The sequence below is a fragment of the Salmo trutta genome, chromosome 14, assembly GCF_901001165.1.
Source record: "Salmo trutta chromosome 14, fSalTru1.1, whole genome shotgun sequence".
NCBI lineage: Eukaryota > Metazoa > Chordata > Actinopteri > Salmoniformes > Salmonidae > Salmo > Salmo trutta.
Genome location: NC_042970.1, coordinates 674,294 through 697,557, shown reverse-complemented (window position 1 = coordinate 697,557; position 23,264 = coordinate 674,294). Strand labels below are relative to the sequence as shown.

Genomic DNA, 23,264 nt, shown 5'->3' with positions numbered 1-23,264 from the left:
TATAGGACTAAATCTATCATATAGGACTAAATCTATCATGTAGGACTAATCTATCACATAATCTATCATATAGGACTAAATCTATCATATAGGACTAATCTATCATAATGTATCATATAGGACTAATCTATCATATAGGACTAAATCTATCATATAATCTGTCGTATAGGACTAATCTATCATATAGGACTAATCTATCATATAGGACTAATCTATCATATAGGACTAAATCTATCATATAGGACTAATTTATCATATAGGACTAAATATATCATATAATCTATCATATATGACTAAATCTATCATATAGGACTAATTTATCATATAGGACTAAATATATCATATAATCTATCATATAGGACTAAATCTATCATATAGGACTAATCTATCATATAGGACTAAATCTATCATATAGGACTAATCTATCATAGAGGACTAAATCTATCATTTAGGACTAATCTATCACATAATCTATCATATAGGACTAAATCTATCATGTAGGACTAAATCTATCATATAGGACTAAATCTATCATATAGGACTAAATCTATCATGTAGGACTAATCTATCACATAATCTATCATATAGGACTAAATCTATCATATAGGACTAATCTATCATATAATGTATCATATAGGACTAATCTATCATATAGGACTAAATCTATCATATAATCTGTCGTATAGGACTAATCTATCATATAGGACTAATCTATCATATAGGACTAATCTATCATATAATCTATCATATAGGACTAATCTATCATATAATCTATCATATAGGACTAATATATCATATAATCTGTCATATAGGACTAAATCTATCATATAATCTATCATATAGGACTAATCTATCATGTAGGACTAAATCTATCATATAGGAATAGTCTATAATATAGGACTAAATCTATCATATAGGACTAAATCTATCATATAGGGCTAATCTATCATATAGGACTAATCTATAATATAGGACTAATCTATCATATAGGACTAATATATCAAAAAGGGCTAATCTATCATATAATCTATCATATAGAACTAATCTATCATATAATCTATCATATAAGACTAATCTATCATATAGGACTAATCTATCATATAATCTATCATTTAGGACTAATCTATCATATACGACTAAATCTATCATATTGGACTAATCTATCATATAGGACTAATCTATCATATAGGACTAATCTATCATATAGGACTAAATCTATCATATAATCTATCATATAGGACTAAATCTATCATATAGGACTAATTTATCATATAGGACTAAATATATCATATAATCTATCATATAGGACTAAATCTATCATATAGGACTAATCTATCATATAGGACTAAATCTATCATATAATCTATCATATAGGACTAGTCTATCATATAGGACTAATCTATCATAGAGGACTAAATCTATCATGTACGACTAATCTATCACATAATCTATCATATAGGACTAAATCTATCATGTAGGACTAAATCTATCATATAGGACTAAAACTATCATGTAGGACTAATCTATCACATAATCTATCATATAGGACTAAATCTATCATGTAGGACTAAATCTATCATATAGGACTAAATCTATCATATAGGACTAAATCTATCATGTAGGACTAATCTATCACATAATCTATCATATAGGACTAAATCTATCATATAGGACTAATCTATCATAATGTATCATATAGGACTAATCTATCATATAGGACTAAATCTATCATATAATCTGTCGTATAGGACTAATCTATCATATAGGACTAATCTATCATATAGGACTAATCTATCATATAGGTCTAATCTATCATATAGGACTAAATCTATCATATAGGACTAATTTATCATATAGGACTAAATATATCATATAATCTATCATATATGACTAAATCTATCATATAGGACTAATTTATCATATAGGACTAAATATATCATATAATCTATCATATAGGACTAAATCTATCATATAGGACTAATCTATCATATAGGACTAAATCTATCATATAGGACTAATCTATCATAGAGGACTAAATCTATCATTTAGGACTAATCTATCACATAATCTATCATATAGGACTAAATCTATCATGTAGGACTAAATCTATCATATAGGACTAATCTATCATATAATGTATCATATAGGACTAATCTATCATATAGGACTAAATCTATCATATAATCTGTCGTATAGGACTAATCTATCATATAGGACTAATCTATCATATAGGACTAATCTATCATATAATCTATCATTTAGGACTAATCTATCATATACGACTAAATCTATCATATTGGACTAATCTATCATATAGGACTAAATCTATCATGTAGGACTAATCTATCACATAATCTATCATATAGGACTAAATCTATCATATAGGACTAATCTATCATAATGTATCATACAGGACTAATCTATCATATAGGACTAAATCTATCATATAATCTGTCGTATAGGACTAATCTATCATATAGGACTAATCTATCATATAGGACTAATCTATCATATAGGACTAATCTATCATATAGGTCTAATCTATCATATAGGACTAATTTATCATATAGGACTAAATATATCATATAATCTATCATATAGGACTAAATCTATAATATAGGACTAATCTATCATATAGGACTAAATCTATCATATAGGACTAATTTATCATATAGGACTAAATATATCATATAATCTATCATATATGACTAAATCTATCATATAGGACTAATTTATCATATAGGACTAAATATATCATATAATCTATCATATAGGACTAAATCTATCATATAGGACTAATCTATCATATAGGACTAAATCTATCATATAGGACTAATCTATCATAGAGGACTTAATCTATCATGTAGGACTAATCTATCACATAATCTATCATATAGGACTAAATCTATCATGTAGGACTAAATCTATCATATAGGACTAAATCTATCATATAGGACTAAATCTATCATGTAGGACTAATCTATCACATAATCTATCATATAGGACTAAATCTATCATGTAGGACTAAATCTATCATATAGGACTAAATCTATCATATAGGACTAAATCTATCATGTAGGACTAATCTATCACATAATCTATCATATAGGACTAAATCTATCATATAGGACTAAATCTATCATATAGGACTAATCTATCATATAATGTATCATATAGGACTAATCTATCATATAGGACTAAATCTATCATATAATCTGTCGTATAGGACTAATCTATCATATAGGACTAATCTATCATATAGGACTAATCTATCATATAATCTATCATTTAGGACTAATCTATCATATACGACTAAATCTATCATATTGGACTAATCTATCATATAGGACTAAATCTATCATGTAGGACTAATCTATCACATAATCTATCATATAGGACTAAATCTATCATATAGGACTAATCTATCATAATGTATCATATAGGACTAATCTATCATATAGGACTAAATCTATCATATAATCTGTCGTATAGGACTAATCTATCATATAGGACTAATCTATCATATAGGACTAATCTATCATATAGGACTAATCTATCATATAGGACTAATTTATCATATAGGACTAAATATATCATATAATCTATCATATAGGACTAAATCTATCATATAGGACTAATCTATCATATAGGACTAAATCTATCATATAGGACTAATTTATCATATAGGACTAAATATATCATATAATCTATCATATATGACTAAATCTATCATATAGGACTAATTTATCATATAGGACTAAATATATCATATAATCTATCATATAGGACTAAATCTATCATATAGGACTAATCTATCATATAGGACTAAATCTATCATATAGGACTAATCTATCATAGAGGACTTAATCTATCATGTAGGACTAATCTATCACATAATCTATCATATAGGACTAAATCTATCATGTAGGACTAAATCTATCATATAGGACTAAATCTATCATATAGGACTAAATCTATCATGTAGGACTAATCTATCACATAATCTATCATATAGGACTAAATCTATCATATAGGACTAAATCTATCATATAGGACTAATCTATCATATAATGTATCATATAGGACTAATCTATCATATTTGACTGAATCTATCATATAATCTGTAGTATAGGACTAATCTATCATATAGGACTAATCTATCATATAGGACTAATCTATCATATAATCTATCATATAGGACTAATACATCATATAATCTGTCATATAGGACTAAATCTATCATATAATCTATCATATAGGACTAATCTATCATGTAGGACTAAATCTATCATATAGGACTAAATCTATGATATAGGACTAAATCTATCATATAGGGCTAATCTATCATATAGGACTAATCTATAATATAGGACTAATCTATCATATAGGACTAATATATCAAAAAGGGCTAATCTATCATATAATCTATCATATAGATCTAATCTATCATATAATCTATCATATAAAACTAATCTATCATATAGGACTAATCTATCATATAATCTATCATATAGGACTAATCTATCATATAGGACTAATCTATCATATAATCTATCATATAGGACTAATCTATCATATAGGACTAATCTATCATATAGGAGTAATCTATCATATAGGACTAAATCTATCATATAATCTATCATATTGGACTAATCTATCATATAGGACTAATCTATCATAGAGGACTAATCTATCATAGAGGACTAAATCTATCATATAATCTATCATATAGGACTAATCTATCATATAGGACTAATCTATCATAGAGGACTAAATCTATCATGTAGGACTAATCTATCACATAATCTATCATATAGGACTAAATCTATCATATAGGACTAAATCTATCATGTAGGACTAATCTATCACATAATCTATCATATAAGACTAAATCTATCATGTAGGACTAAATCTATCATATAGGACTAAATCTATCATATAGGACTAAATCTATCATGTAGGACTAATCTATTACATAATCTATCATATAGGACTAAATCTATCATATAGGACTAAATCTATCATATAGGACTAATCTATCATATAATGTATCATATAGGACTAATCTATCATATAGGACTAAATCATTCATATAATCTGTCGTATAGGACTAAATCTATCATATAGGACTAATCTATCATATAGGACTAATCTATCATATATGACTAATCTATCATATAGGACTAAATCTATCATGTAATCTATCATATATGACTAAATCTATCATATAGGACTAATTTATCATATAGGACTAAATATATCATATAATCTATCATATAGGACTAAATCCATCATATAGGACTAATCTATCATATAGGACTAAATCTATCATATAGGACTAATCTATCATAGAGGACTAAATCTATCATGTAGGACTAATCTATCACATAATCTATCATATAGGACTAAATCTATCATGTAGGACTAAATCTATCATATAGGACTAAATCTATCATATTGGACTAAATCTATCATGTAGGACTAATCTATCACATAATCTATCATATAGGACTAAATCTATCATATAGGACTAATCTATCATATAATGTATCATATAGGACTAATCTATCATATAGGACTAAATCTATCATATAATCTGTCGTATAGGACTAATCTATCATATAGGACTGATCTATCATATAGGACTAATCTATCATATAATCTATCATATAGGACTAATCTATCATATAATCTATCATATAGGACTAATATATCATATAATCTGTCATATAGGACTAAATCTATCATATAATCTATCATATAGGACTAATCTATCATGTAGGACTAAATCTATCATATAGGAATAGTCTATAATATAGGACTAAATCTATCATATAGGACTAAATCTATCATATAGGGCTAATCTATCATATAGGACTAATCTATAATATAGGACTAATCTATCATATAGGACTAATATATCAAAAGGGCTAATCTATCATATAATCTATCATATAGAACTAATCTATCATATAATCTATCATATAAGACTAATCTATCATATAGGACTAATCTATCATATAATCTATCATTTAGGACTAATCTATCATATACGACTAAATCTATCATATTGGACTAATCTATCATATAGGACTAATCTATCATATAGGACTAATCTATCATATAGGACTAAATCTATCATATAATCTATCATATAGGACTAAATCTATCATATAGGACTAATTTATCATATAGGACTAAATATATCATATAATCTATCATATAGGACTAAATCTATCATATAGGACTAATCTATCATATAGGACTAAATCTATCATATAATCTATCATATAGGACTAGTCTATCATATAGGACTAATCTATCATAGAGGACTAAATCTATCATGTAGGACTAATCTATCACATAATCTATCATATAGGACTAAATCTATCATGTAGGACTAAATCTATCATATAGGACTAAAACTATCATGTAGGACTAATCTATCACATAATCTATCATATAGGACTAAATCTATCATGTAGGACTAAATCTATCATATAGGACTAAATCTATCATATAGGACTAAATCTATCATGTAGGACTAATCTATCACATAATCTATCATATAGGACTAAATCTATCATATAGGACTAATCTATCATAATGTATCATATAGGACTAATCTATCATATAGGACTAAATCTATCATGTAATCTGTCGTATAGGACTAATCTATCATATAGGACTAATCTATCATATAGGACTAATCTATCATATAGGTCTAATCTATCATATAGGACTAAATCTATCATATAGGACTAATTTATCATATAGGACTAAATATATCATATAATCTATCATATATGACTAAATCTATCATATAGGACTAATTTATCATATAGGACTAAATATATCATATAATCTATCATATAGGACTAAATCTATCATATAGGACTAATCTATCATATAGGACTAAATCTATCATATAGGACTAATCTATCATAGAGGACTAAATCTATCATTTAGGACTAATCTATCACATAATCTATCATATAGGACTAAATCTATCATGTAGGACTAAATCTATCATATAGGACTAAATCTATCATATAGGACTAAATCTATCATGTAGGACTAATCTATCACATAATCTATCATATAGGACTAAATCTATCATATAGGACTAAATCTATCATATAGGACTAATCTATCATATAATGTATCATATAGGACTAATCTATCATATAGGACTAAATCTATCATATAATCTGTCGTATAGGACTAATCTATCATATAGGACTAATCTATCATATAGGACTAATCTATCATATAATCTATCATATAGGACTAATATATCATATAATCTGTCATATAGGACTAAATCTATCATATAATCTATCATATAGGACTAATCTATCATGTAGGACTAAATCTATCATATAGGACTAATCTATAATATAGGACTAAATCTATCATATAGGACTAAATCTATCATATAGGGCTAATCTATCATATAGGACTAATCTATAATATAGGACTAATCTATCATATAGGACTAATATATCAAAAAGGGCTAATCTATCATATAATCTATCATATAGAACTAATCTATCATATAATCTATCATATAAGACTAATCTATCATATAGGACTAATCTATCATATAATCTATCATATAGGACTAATCTATCATATAGGACTAATCTATCATATAATCTATCATATAGGACTAAATCTATCATATAGGACTAATTTATCATATAGGACTAAATATATCATATAATCTATCATATAGGACTAAATCTATCATATAGGACTAATCTATCATATAGGACTAATCTATCATATAGGACTAAATCTATCATATAATCTATAATATAGGACTAAATCTATCATATAGGACTAATTTATCATATAGGACTAAATATATCATATAATCTATCATATAGGACTAAATCTATCATATAGGACTAATCTATCATATAGGACTAAATCTATCATATAATCTATCATATAGGACTAATCTATCATATAGGACTAATCTATCATATAGGACTAATCTATCATATAGGACTAAATCTATCATATAATCTATCATATAGGACTAATCTATCATATAGGACTAATCTATCATAGAGGACTAAATCTATCATGTAGGACTAATCTATCACATAATCTATCATATAGGACTAAATCTATCATGTAGGACTAAATCTATCATATAGGACTAAATCTATCATATATGACTAAATCTATCATGTAGGACTAATCTATTACATAATCTATCATATAGGACTAAATCTTTCATATAGGACTAAATCTATCATATAGGACTAATCTATCATATAATGTATCATATAGGACTAATCTATCATATAGGACTAAATCATTCATATAATCTGTCGTATAGGACTAAATCTATCATATAGGACTAATCTATCATATAGGACTAATCTATCATATAGGACTAATCTATCATATAGGACTAATCTATCATATAATCTATCATATAGGACTAATCTATCATATAATCTATCATATAGGACTAATCAATCATATATTCTGTCATATAGGACTAAATCTATCATATAATCAATCATATAGGACTAATCTATCATATAGGACTAATCTATCATATAATCTGTCATATAGGACTAAATCTATCATATAATCTATCATATAGGACTAATCTATCATATAGGACTAATCTATCATATAATGTGTCATATAGGACTAATTCTATTGTATAGGACTAATCTAGTTTATAGGACTAAATCTATCGTATAGGACTAATCTATCATATAGGACTAATCTATCATATAGGACTAAATCTATCATATAGGACTAAATCTATCATGTAGGACTAATCTATCATATAGGACTAAATCTATCATATAATGTATCATATAGGACTAATCTATCATATAGGACTAAATCTATCATATAATCTATCATATAGGACTAATCTATCATATAATCTATCATATAGGACTAATCTATCATATATTCTGTCATATAGGACTATATCTATCATATAATCAATCATATAGGACTAATCTATCATATAGGACTAATCTATCATATAATCTATCATATAGGACTAATCTATCATATAATCTGTCATATAGGACTAAATCTATCATATAATCTATCATATAGGACTAATCTATCATATAGGACTAATCTATCATATAATGTGTCATATAGGACTAATTCTATTGTATAGGACTAATCTAGTTTATAGGACTAAATCTATCGTATAGGACTAATCTATCATATAGGACTAATCTATCATTTAGGACTAAATCTATCATATAGGACTAAATCTATCATATAGGACTAAATCTATCATATAATGTATCATATAGGACTAATCTATCATATAGGACTAAATCTATCATATAATCTGTCGTATAGGACTAATTTATCATATAGGACTAATCTATCATATAGGACTAATCTATCATTTAGGACTAATCTATCATATAATCTATAATATAGGACTAATCTATCATATAATCTGTCATATAGGACTAAATCTATCATATAATCTATCATATAGAACTAATCTATCATATAGGACTAATTCTATTGTATAGGACTAATCTAGTTTATAGGACTAAATCTATCATATAGGACTAATCTATCATATAGGACTAAATCTATCATATAGGACTAATCTAGTACAGGCAATTTTGACATGCCGTATATGCGCTTGTTGGAAAACTGACTGGCTGGAAAGGTGGCATCCTATGACGTTGCCAAGTTTAATATCACTGAGCTCTTCAGTAAGGCCATTCTACTGACAATGTTTGTCTATGAAGATTGCATTGCTGTGTGGTTTTTTGGCCATTTAGTGTATGTATATACTGTAAATACTGTATACATATATACTCATCTTACTATTGAGAGTTAGAATTGTAGAATACACAAGGTGTGAGTTCAACATTGGGTTCTTCATCAGAAGTTTCTCTATTGTTTTGTCAGTCATTAGACAGTCACTCGATTAGCCATGTTAGCTATGTTAGCTATGTTAGCCATGTTAGCCATGTTAGCTTTATTAGCCATGTTAGCTATGTTAGCCATGTTAGCTATGTTAGCTATGTTAGCCATGTTAGCCATGTTAGCCATGTTAGCTATGTTAGCCATGTTAGCTATGTTAGCCATGTCAGCTATGTTAGCCATGTTAGCCATGTTAGCTATGTTAGCTATGTTAGCCATGTTAGCCATGTCAGCTATGTTAGCCATGTCAGCCATGTCAGCCATGTTAGCCATGTCAGCTATGTTAGCCATGTTAGCCATGTTAGCCATGTTAGCCATGTCAGCTAACATGTTTTAGATTGGTACGTTATTCTAGCAGCCAGTTATATGAACTGGTAGTAATCATGGCCAACTACCAACCGGGGGCCCTGACCTCCAGGGGGGCCCTGACCTCCAGGGGGGCCCTGACCTCCATGGGGGCCCTGACCTCCAGGGGGGGCCCCCATTGATTTTGTTAGTCAGTCTCATTCAGATATCATATTAACATGGCATAAGTCATGGCAACATCTGTAGAGTTGCAGGAAATTAGCTTTAAACTGCACACATTTCTCTCTCTAATCACAAAATGAAATAAATGAAATGTGTTATGAATTTGAAACATTTTCTCTCCGTCCCATGGCAAAATGTGTAGAAATGTGGAAGACTTCCTTTCAAACTGCAAAAAATATCTCTCTGCCCCATGTGTTAGAACATTTTAAAATGTTCACTTTGCCCCATGGCAAAATGTGTAGAACATGCAGAAAACTTGCTTTAAAACTGCAACATTTTGTCTATGCCACATGGCAAAAAGTGTAGAATGGCAGGAAATTAACTTTAAAACTGACATGTTTCTCTCTGCCGTCAAGGGGGGGACCACAAAAAAACAAATTTCACTTCGGCCCCGAAAAGACTAGGGAAGGCCCCAATCCTATATTAACCACTGTCTTTGTGTTCCTCTGGTTGTTTCAGTGAAGAAGCAGGACGGAGCGGCTGCCATGGAGATGCAGCCTCTGAAGAGCGCCGAGGGAGGGGAGACGGAGGAGAAGGAGAAGAAGAAAGCAAATGTCTCCAAAAAAGAGAAGTCTGTCCTCCAGGGGAAACTGACCAAGCTGGCTGTTCAGATCGGCAAAGCAGGTACGGCAGATCAATCAATATGATATAATGCATAATCAATACTTTGAAAGGTTGATGTGGAATCACAGAGATACATATTTAATGCATTGCTGCTGCTGTTGATTTGTGAAGTTGCATTTTTTGTTACCTTTATTTAACTAGGCACAAATTCTTAATTTCAATGACGGCCTATCGGGGAACAGTGGGGTTAACTGCCTTGTTCAGGGGCAGAACGACAGATTTTTACCTTCTCAGCTCAGGGATTCGATCTTGCAACATTTCAGTTACTAGTCCAACGCTCTAACCACTAGGCTACCTGCTCTAACCACTAGGCTACCTGCTCTAACCACTAGGCTACCTGCTCTAACCACTAGGCTACCTGCCTCTCTAACCACTAGGCTACCTGCTCTAACCACTAGGCTACCTGCTCTAACCACTAGGCTACCTGCGTCTCTAACCACTAGGCTACCTGCGTCTCTAACCACTAGGCTACCTGCGTCTCTAACCACTAGGCTACCTGCTCTAACCACTAGGCTACCTGCCTCTCTACCCACTAGGCTACCTGCTCTAACCACTAGGCTACCTGCTCTAACCACTAGGCTACCTGCTCTAACCACTAGGCTACCTGCGTCTCTAACCACTAGGCTACCTGCGTCTCTAACCACTAGGCTACCTGCGTCTCTAACCACTAGGCTACCTGCTCTAACCACTAGGCTGCCTGCCTCTAACCACTAGGCCACCTGCCTCCTCTAACCACTAGGCCACCTGCCTCCTCTAACCACTAGGCTACCTGCCTCTCTAACCACTAGGCTACCTGCCTCTCTAACCACTAGGCTACCTGCCTCTCTAACCACTAGGCTTGTCTTTGTCATTCTCCAGCTCTGGTAATGTCAGCCATCACAGCACTGTACTGGAGTACAGTAGAGTAGAGCACAGTAGAGTAGACTAGAGCACAGAAGAGTAGAGCACAGTAGAGTACAGTAGAGTAGAGTACAGTAGAGTAGAGTAGAGAACAGTACAGTGGAGTAGAGTAGAGTACAGTACAGCCCATTAGAGTACAGTAGAGTAGAGTAGAGTACAGTACAGTACAGTAGAGTACAGTACAGTACAGAAGAGTACAGTAGAGTACAGAAGAGTACAGTAGAGTATAGTAGAGTAGAGTAGAGTACAGTAGAGTATAGTAGAGTAGAGTACAGTAGAGTAGAGTAGAGCACAGCACATTAGAGTACATTAGAGTACAGTACAGTACAGCACATTAGAGTACAGTAGAGTAGAGGACAGTACAGTACAGTACAGTAGAGTACAGAAGAGTACAGTAGAGTATAGTAGAGTAGAGTACAGTAGAGTAGAGTACAGTAGAGTATAGTAGAGTAGAGTACAGTAGAGTAGAGTACAGTACAGCACATTAGAGTACATTAGAGTAGAGTACAGTACAGCACATTAGAGTACAGTAGAGTAGAGTAGAGTACAGTACAGTACAGTACAGTGGGGTAGAGTAGTGTAGAGTACAGTACAGTACAGTGGGGTTGACTAGAGTAGAGTAGAGTAGAGTAGAGTGGGGTAGAGTACAGTAGAGTACAGTAGAGTACAGTGGGGTAGAGTACAGTAGAGTAGACTACAGTAGAGTACAGTAGAGTAGACTACAGTAGAGTGGAGTAGAGTAGAGTAGAGTAGAGTACAGTGGGGTAGAGTAGACTAGAGTAGAGTACAGTACAGTGGGGTAGAGTAGAGTACAGTGCAGTGGGGTAGAGTACAGTAGGGTAGAGTACAGTAGAGTAGAGTACAGTGCAGTGGGGTAGAGTACAGTAGGGTAGAGTAGAGTAGAGTACAGTAGAGTACAATAGATTAGAGTACAGTACAGTGGGGTAGACTACAGTAGCCTACAGTAGAGTACAGTAGAGTAGAGTACAGTACAGTGGGGTAGAGTAGAGTAGAGTAGAGAAGAGTACAGTGTGGTAGAGTAGAGTAGAGTACAGTGGGGTAGAATAGACTACTGTAGAGTAGAGTAGAGTAGAGTAGAGTAGAGTAGAGTAGAGTAGAGTACAGTGGGGTAGAGTAGAGCAGAGTAGAGTAGAGTAGAGTAGAGTACAGTGGACTACAGTAGCCTACAGTAGAGTACAGTAGAGTAGAGTACAGTACAGTGGGGTAGAGTAGAGCAGAGTAGAGTAGAGTAGAGTACAGTACACTGGGGTAGAATAGAGTAGAGTACAGTACAGTGGGGTAGAGTAGAGTACAGTACAGTGGGGTAGAGTAGAGTACAGTACAGTGGGGGTAGAGTAGAGTAGAGTACAGTGGGGTAGAGTAGACTACAGTAGAGTAGAGTACAGTATAATACAGTACAGTACAGTGGGGTAGAGTACAGTAGAGTAGAGTAGAGTACAGTAGAGTAGACTACAGTAGAGTAGAGTAGAGTAGACTACAGTAGAGTAGAGTAGAGTAGAGTACAGTACAGTGTGGTAGAGTAGTGTAGAGTACAGTGGGGTAGAATAGAGTACAGTACAGTGGGGTAGAGTAGACTACAGTAGAGTAGAGTAGAGTAGAGTACAGTACAGTGGGGTAGAGTAGAGTACAGTAGAGTAGAGTACAGTACAGTGGGGTAGAATAGAGTACAGTACAGTGGGGTAGAGTAGAGTAGACTACAGTAGAGTAGAGTAGAGTAGAGTAGAGTAGAGTAGAGTAGACTACAGTAGAGTAGAGTAGACTACAGTAGAGTAGACTACAGTAGAGTAGAGTAGACTACAGTAGAGTAGACTACAGTAGAGTAGACTACAGTACAGTACAGTACAGTGGGGTCGAGTAGAGTACAGTACAGTGGAGGTAGAGTAGAGTAGACTACAGTAGAGTAGAGTAGAGTAGAGTAGAGTAGAGTAGAGTAGAGTAGAGTAGAGTAGAGTAGAACAGAATAGAGTACAGTAGAATATAATACATTAGAATGTAATAGAGTAGAGTAGAATGGAGTAGAACAGAATAGAATATATAGGAAGAGTACAGTAGAGTAGATTACAGTAGAGTAGATTACAGTAGAGTAGATTACAGTAGAGTAGAGTACAGTAGAATAGAGTAGAGCAGAATAGAATATATAGGAAGAGTACAGTAGAGTAGATTACAGTAGAGTAGAGTACAGTAGAATAGAGTAGAGCAGAATAGAATATATAGGAAGAGTACAGTAGAATAGAGTAGATGAACTTTCTCCTTGTCCTTGTCCATCCAGGTCTGGTGATGTCAGCCATCACAGTGATCATCCTGGTGCTGTACTTTGCTGTGGACAACTTCGTCCTGCAGAAGAGGCCGTGGCTGACGGAGTGCACCCCCATCTATGTCCAGTACTTTGTCAAGTTCTTCATCATCGGTGTCACCGTGCTGGTGGTGGCTGTACCCGAGGGGCTACCCCTGGCCGTCACCATCTCCCTGGCCTACTCTGTCAAGGTGACACATTTTCTGCCTTTTGTCTTATATTTTATTTCTGACCAATTAGAAGTGTCAATCGTGGAATGATGAGAATGATCCCAGTAAACCGGGGAACATTCCCAGAACATTAGATTCCCATTAAGTTCTAGTAAGGGTTTTTAATCTAACGTCTAGGTTGATAACATCCAAAAAGGAATGTTTCTTGATAAAAAATCTATGTAATTTATCAAAAATGTTTTACATTAAATATCCTTGGAATGTTCTCCTGACATTCACTAAAATGTTGTGCACAACATATGTAACAACCGTCACAGAACAATACCCAAAAGTTAATATGTTTATATAAAACATTTGCCCGATGTTGCAAGAACGTTCCTGTAATGCTTTTAATCTGTTCTTTAAAAAGTTCCCAGAATGTTTCATTAGGTTGTGGGAATGTTGTGGGAATGTTGTGGGTACATCATAAAAGATATGTTCCCAAAATATCAAAACTAAGCAGTTGTGAGGATGATTCTACAATGTTTCTTTTAGTGTGCAAAAAAAACATTCATCTGATGTTACAAGAACGTTCCCAGAACACATTTTGTCTGTTCTTTAAATTCTCCCAGAATGTTTCAGTAAGTTGTGGGAACGTTGTGGGGACATGTTAAGAGATATGTTCCCCAAAAAACTGAAACTGTCCGCTTGCGTTGACATTCAGATAATGTTTGTACCAGGGTGCACAAAACATTCCTTTGATGTTGCAAGAATGTTGACAAAACATCCTTTTTTTTCTTCATTAGATTGTGGTAACATGGTGGAGACATGACAAGAGATAGGTTCCCAAAACACAAAATATGCTCAGATGTGATGACATTCGTACAATGTTTTTAAGTTAGGTAGCAGGGGACATTCCCTTAATGTTGTAAGAATTAAATAAATCAGTTTTTATGAATTTCACAGGATATTTGTTTTAGGTTTACATAATATTGTATTATTATTATGTTTTATTAACTTAATATTCCATTGATGTTAATACACTATACATTTTGCCTTGTCTTGGACGTCCTCAGAACATTTAGAAAATGCTATATTTAAGTTTAACTTCAAAACCGAAACATTCTCAGCATGCAAATTAAGCAGTTTGAAATACACCCCCATTACATTTCTATTCAGATTTAATGGTAGTTCTCATATAGAAAAAAACATATAGAGACACATGGCATTTGAATTTCATTCATAGGACATTTGAGCAACATTTAATTATACAAACAGAACCATCTTTTTTTTACACGCCATATGTTGAGAATCTGAACATGTGGGGATTGAACCTGCGATGTTTTATCCTGTGCGCCACCAGGGAATCTCTCTTTCATCGTCTTCTTTCAGTATAAAGTATAGCCAGTATTCCTGTATCTAGTAATCAGGAATTCTACGCTTCCTTTTTAGCCGACTTACGCATGACTAACCCAGGGATATACTGATAACTGGGTTATTCACCATCACTTCTGGGCCCATATTTACAAGATATCCAAGACTATGAGTGCTGATCTAGGATCACTGTTGCTGTTCAGATCATGAAAAATAAGACAGAGGGGGATCATGTCAAGCATTTCCAAGTAGAAATTACACTACCGGTCAAAAGTGTTAGAACACCTACTCATTCCAGGGTTTTTCTTAATTTTTACAATTTTTTACATTGTGGAATAATAGTGAAGTCATCACAACAATGAAATAACACATATGGAATCATGTAGTAACCAAAAAAAGTGTAAAACTAATCAAAACATATTTTATATAGCCACTCTTTGCATTGATGACAGCTTTGCACAATCTTCGCATTCTCTCAACCAGCTTCACCTGGAATGCTTTTCCAACAGTCTTGAAGGAGTTTCCACATACGCTGAGCAGTTGTTGTCTGCTTTTCCTTCACTCTGTGTCCCGACTCATCACAAACCATCTCAATTTGGTTGAGGTCGGGTGATTGTGGAGGCCAGGTCATCTGATGCAGCACTCCATCACTCTCCTTCTTGGTAAAATAGCCCTTACACAGCCTTGAGGTGTGTTGGGTCATTGTCCTGTTGAAAAACAAATGATAGTCCCACTAAGCCCAAACCAGATGGGATGGCGTATCGCTGCAGAATGCTGTGGTAGCCATGATGGTTAATTGTGCCTTGAATTCTAAATAAATCACAGACAGTGTCACCTGCAAAGCACACCCACACCATCACACCTCCTCCCCCATGCTTTATGGTGGGAACCACACATGCAGGGATCATCCATTCACCAACACCGCATCTCACAAAGACGGTGGTTGGAACCAAAAATCTCAAATGTGGACTCCAGACCAAAGGACAGATTTCCTCCGGTCTGATGTCTATTGCTCGTGTTTCTTGGCCCAACCAAATCTCTTCTTCTTATTGGTGTCCTTTAGTAGTGGTTTATTGCATTTATTTGGGCTGCAATTTCTGAGGCTGGTAACTCTAATGAACGTATCCTCTGTAGCAGAAGTAACTCTGGATATTCCATTCCTGTGGTGGTCCTCATGAGAGCCAGTTTCATCATAGCGCTTGATGGTTTTTGCAACTGCACTTGAGGAAACTTTCAAAGTTATTGAAATTTTCTGTATTGACTGACCTTCATGTCTTAAAGTAATGATGTACCGTCATTTCTCTTTGCTTATTTGAGCTGTTCTTGCCATAATATGAACTTGGTCTTTTACCAAATAGAGCTGTCTTCTGTATTCCCCCCCTACTGCACCTTGTCACATCAAAACTGATTGGCTGAAACGCATTAAGAAGGAAAGAAATTCCACAAATTAACTTTTAAGAACGCACATCTGTTAATTGAAATACATTCCAGGTAACTACCTCAAGAAGCTGGTTGAGAGAATGCCAAGCGTGTGCAAAGCTGTCATCAAGGCAAAGGGTGGCTATTTGAAGAATATATAATATATTTTGATTTGTTTAACACTTTTTTGGTTACTAGATGATTCCATATGTGTTACTCACAGTTTTGATGTCTTCACTATTATTCTACAATGAAGAAAATAGTAAAAATAAAGAAAAACCCTTGAATGAGTAGGTGTTCTAAAACTTTTGACCGGTAGTGTATATTGGGTGTGTTTAAAAAAAAAAGTTGTACAGTACATTTTTACACAATATTAATTTTTTTAACATTTAGTCTAAATTCTGCATTTCTGATTCGATTTTTACATCTGGACATCTTCTCTTTGAGTAGAGAGATTTTTATCTGAGCCTCAATTTTAATTTTATTTAATGAAACATGGTTATAGAATATGTGGAATTGAATCTGCAATCTTTGGACCTGCAGCCAGATAGTGTAACACTCGTCGTTGAAGGGGGACCAAAACGCAGCGGGAAAAGTGCTCATCCTCTTATTTATTAAAGAAAACACTTAATCAATACAAAACAAACGACGAAAACAGTCCAGTAAAGTGCATAGCCTGTGCCATTAAACCCCTACAACTCATCCAGAACGCCGCAGCCCGTCTGGTGTTCAACCTTCCCAAGTTCTCTCACGTCACCCCGCTCCTCCGCTCTCTCCACTGGCTTCCAGTTGAAGCTCGCATCCGCTACAAGTCCATGGTGCTTGCCTACGGAGCTGTGAGGGGAACGGCACCTCCGTACCTTCAGGCTCTGATCAGGCCCTACACCCAAACAAGTGCACTGCGTTCATCCACCTCTGGCCTGCTCGCCTCCCTACCTCTGAGGAAGCACAGCTCCCGCTCAGCCCAGTCAAAACTGTTCGCTGCTCTGGCACCCCAATGGTGGAACAAGCTCCCTCACGACGCCAGGACAGCGGAGTCAATCACCCCCTTCCGGAGACACCTGAAACCCCACCTCTTTAAGGAATACCTGGGATAGGATAAAGTATCCTTCTACCCCCCCCCCCCCCACCCCCCCCACCCAAAAAAAAGATTTAGATGCACTATTGTGAAGTGGTTTTTCCACTGGATATCTTAAGGTGAATGCACCAATTTGTAAGTCACTCTGGATAAGAGCGTCTGTTAAATGACTTAAATGTAAATGTCAAATGTAGACTATACCAGAAACAACCACCCACAAAACCCAGTGAAAACAAACACAACTAAATATGGCCTCCAATTAGAGACAACAACAAGACAGCTGCCTCTAATTGGAGGTCATTGACAAAACTCACATAGAACTAGAAAAGATAGATAAACATAGAAATAAGAAAACTAGAACCTAAACCCACAATATCCAACCACTCAAAACAAACACCCCCTGCCACGCCCTGACCAACTACAATGACAAATAACCCCTTTTGCTGGCCAAGACGTGACAGATAGTTAACTCTGTGTGCTACCAGGGGATAGCAGTGGCTTTGTGTGTTTCTTTTTTTAGTCAAATATGGTCAATCAGGAAACTGATCGCAATTTCTCAGTTATTGAAATGTTCCCAACCTCTTCGTTGGGAACATGTAACACTGTATTTTAGGATTGTCTTTCTTCATCACGTGTTGACAGTCTTATGACATATGATTTTAGTTGGATAGAGCCTTTTAAATAACTGTTATTCTTGTGTATTCATATGCTTCTTAAATACAGACTCAGAACCTTCAAACTTAATACGATTATTTTTTTCTTTTTTTTTGTACCTTTTCTCAATTTCAAAATAACTATCCCCTGATGATGCAGAGGTTTAATGAGCTAGGAAACAAAACATTGCAGGTTCAATCCCCACATGTGCAGATTGTTAACATATGAAGTGTAAAAAAAAAAATGGTTGTGTTTGTGTGATTAAATACTGTTCAAATGTCCTGTGAATGAAATGAACATGCCATGTAACTCTATGTCACCTACAATACCAGTATTGAAATGTGAACTGCCGTTACATCTGAAGTGGAACATCATGGGGATATTTTCCGATCTGTTTTACTTTATTTTTTATTAGGTCAAATTTAAATATATATTTTTTAAATGTTCTTGAAATGTTCTGAGAAACCTCAAAGACAAGGTAAAATGTATATTGTGTAAACATCAAAGGAATATTATGTTAAACCTAAAACAAATATGCTATAAACATCATTAAAACAGACATTTCATTCTTACAACATTAAGGGAATGCGGTGTGTTACCTAACTTAAACAGTGTATGAATTTCCTCACAACTGGGGAATATTTTGTGTTTTGGAAACCTATCTCTTGTAATGTACCCACACTTTTCCCCACAACCTAATTACATGTCCTGGGAACCTTTAAAGACCTCAGAAAGGATGTTCTGCCAAAACTCTTGCAACATCAAATTAATGTTTTGTGCACCTTGATACAAACATTATGTGAATATCAGCAAAACTAGACCGTTTAAGTGTTTTGTCATATCCCCACAATGTTCCCACAAACTAAATAAATGTTTTAGGAACTTTTGAAGAACATAAAAATATTTGTTCTGGGAACGTTCTTGTAACACCAGGTCAATGTTTGTTGCAACCTAATAGAAACATTGTAATAATCTGCACAAATGGACAGTTTTTGTGTTTTGAGAACATATCTCTTTTTATGCCCACACAACGTTCCCACAACTTAATTAAACATTCTGGGAACCTTTAAAGAACAGACTATATGTGTTCTGAGAACGTTCTAGTAACATCAGATGAATGTTTTTGCGCCTTAAAAGAAACATTGTAAAATCATTCCTACAAATGGACAGATTTTGTGTTTTGGGAGCATAACTTTTGTGATGTACCCACAATGTTCCCACCAGACTGTTCCCACAACCTAATGAAACATTCTGGGAACCTTTAAAGAATTATTAAATCACAATTATTAAATGTGATTAAATGTGTTCTAGGAACGTTCTTAAAACATCAGGAAAATGTTGTATATAAACATTCTATAATCATCACCACAACCTGGACAGTAGTTGTGTTATGAGAACGACCTAACACATGTTCTGGGAACCTTCTGGGATGCTTCCTCATCAGTGCATTTGATTTAGCAATCCATTAATCTATAGCTATGTATCCAAATATGTTACATAGTTCAACATATCGTTCTAGAATGTTTGCTGGGTTCTAGTTAGGAACTTTTCTGTTGAGATTGTTGTGAAGTTATAGTTGATATTTCCTCAACAGAAAATGATGAAGGATAATAACCTGGTTCGCCATCTTGATGCATGTGAGACAATGGGGAACGCCACGGCCATCTGCTCCGACAAGACTGGCACTCTGACCACCAACCGCATGACGGCCGTAGCGTGCTACGTGGGAGACGTCCACTATAAGGAGATACCAGACCCCGGAGCTCTGACTGCCAAGTCTCTGGACATACTGGTCAATGCCATCTCCCTCAACAGCGCCTACACCACCAAGATACTGGTAAGATACAACACACACACTGCAGTAACACCACCAAGATACTGGTAAAATACTAAATTCACCACACAGATACTGGTAAAATACTATATACACCACCAAGATACTGGTAAAATACTATATACACCACCCAGATACTGGTAAAATACTATATACACCACCCAGATACTGGTAAAATACTATATACACCACCAAGATACTGGTAAGATACTATATACACCACCAAGATACTGGTAAAATACTATATACACCACCCAGATACTGGTAAAATACTAGATACACCACCCAGATACTGGTAAAATACTATATACACCACCAAGATACTGGTCAAATACTATATACACCACCAAAATACTGGTAAAATACTAAATACACTTGGGAAAATACTAAATACACCACCCAGATACTGGTAAAATACTATATACACCACCAAGATACTGGTCAAATACTATATACACCACCAAGATATTGGTAAAATACTATATATACCACCCAGATACTGGTAAAATACTAAATACACCACCAAAATACTGGTAAAATACTAAATACACCACCAAGATACTGGTAAAATACTATATACACCACCAAGATATTGGTAAAATACTATATATACCACCAAGATACTGGTAAAATACTATATACACCACCAAGATACTGGTAAAATACCATATACACCACCAAGATACTGGTAAGATACAACACACACACTGCAGTAATACTTATACGATTCTGGTATGATACTATGTACTGCTCCAAGATACTGGTAAGAACCTTCCACGCTATATTACCAAGATACTGGTAAGAACCTTCCACGCTATATTACCAAGATACTGGTAAGAACCTTCCACTCTATATTACCAAGATACTGGTAAGAACCTTCCATGCTATATTACCAAGATACTGGTAAGAATCTTCCACGCTATATTACCAAGATACTGGTAAGAACCTTCCACGCTATATTACCAAGATACTGGTAAGAACTTTCCACTCTATATTACCAAGATACTGGTAAGAACCTTCCACGCTATATTACCAAGATACTGGTAAGAACCTTCCACGCTATATTACCAAGATACTGGTAAGAACTTTCCACTCTATATTACCAAGATACTGGTAAGAACCTTCCACGCTATATTACCAAGATACTGGTAAGAACCTTCCATGCTATATTACCAAGATACTGGTAAGAACCTTCCACGCTATATTACCAAGATACTGGTAAGAACCTTCCATGCTATATTACCAAGATACTGGTAAGAACCTTCCATGCTATATTACCAAGATACTGGTAAGAACCTTCCATGCTATATTACCAAGATACTGGTAAGAACCTTCCACGCTATATTACCAAGACACTGGTTAGAACCTTCCATGCTATATTACCAAGATACTGGTGAAATCCTAAGAAACTAGTGCTACTACACACTGCTCCTATACCAAGTTACTGGTAACATCAGTGTTTTCCACTAGTGCCGCTGTCGGTTATACAGTCGATTACAGACTCATTTTCAGCCAACTACTTTTTTACATTTAAAGATGGAGTATGCAGAAATTGCTCCACCATTTCATGGTTGCTACAATTATAATAGTTTGCCTAATTTCAGTTTACAGTATGTGTCAAAGCAAGTGTAGATAATCATTGTACCATCTAAACTGTTTGGAAATATATTTTCCATAACAAAACAGATTGTATTTTCTTCTGTTTGAAGCTGGTGGACAAAACTGAAAGTAAAAGAAGCAAAAAACTCAACTTAAAAACGGGAAGCATAGAAGTAGCGCATAGAGAACATATCTACAGCATTTTAGACTTGCTTTCAATGAGAATGACAGATCTATAACACACATTTCTATGTGAAATCAGTGTGTCACCCCAAAAGTTACATATGGCGGCTTTAAATGAACTACACTACTTTTCAATTCCCTTACAGATAAAAGTCTGTCGAGCCCTCTCCCACTAGAATGAACGATACGTATTGTCTACCAATCTATTGATAGGACAGGCACCTGTCAGTCACAAAGCCAGACATGGCAGGGAAACACTGCTAGTCTCACGGTCTGCTCTTCTGGGGACAGTAAAAATGTCGGGCCAGTGGATCTCGTCAGTAACTTTTCTGCGCATTTTTGCATTCCAGTACAACATCTACCTGCTCTGTCACAGTCTACCACTGAAGACTAAATGTGTATTTGAGCAATGACTGGCCATTCATTCAAAAACCACCCACTCCTGCAAGTCTCAAACCTTCAGACAGCACACAGGAGCTGTCCAGAGTGAAGTTAAGAGCCGTCTACTCGCTGAGCATATGTATTTTAGGGAAAGTAATTTACAAACGTAAACCTTCAATAGTGAACATACTAGCAATATGCTGGCTGCTGTTAATAGCCTGCACAATGAAAGTCTTGGCTAGCTTACTGTAGCCGTGTCTATATCTCTTCTGGAAGGTTTGT

At 34.3% G+C, this 23,264-nt stretch overlaps 1 protein-coding gene across 1 annotated transcript in view; it reads left to right on the top strand.

Annotated features, from left to right (window-relative positions):
• LOC115207212 (plasma membrane calcium-transporting ATPase 2) overlaps nt 1-23,264 on the top strand; it is a gene marked incomplete in the record, with an annotated part of 205,447 nt that overhangs the window by 124,539 nt on the left and 57,644 nt on the right. Inside the window, 3 exon segments of the mRNA XM_029774185.1 lie at nt 11,016-11,097; nt 14,288-14,502; nt 20,580-20,822. Of these exon segments, the coding sequence (XP_029630045.1) occupies nt 11,016-11,097; nt 14,288-14,502; nt 20,580-20,822 (540 nt within the window).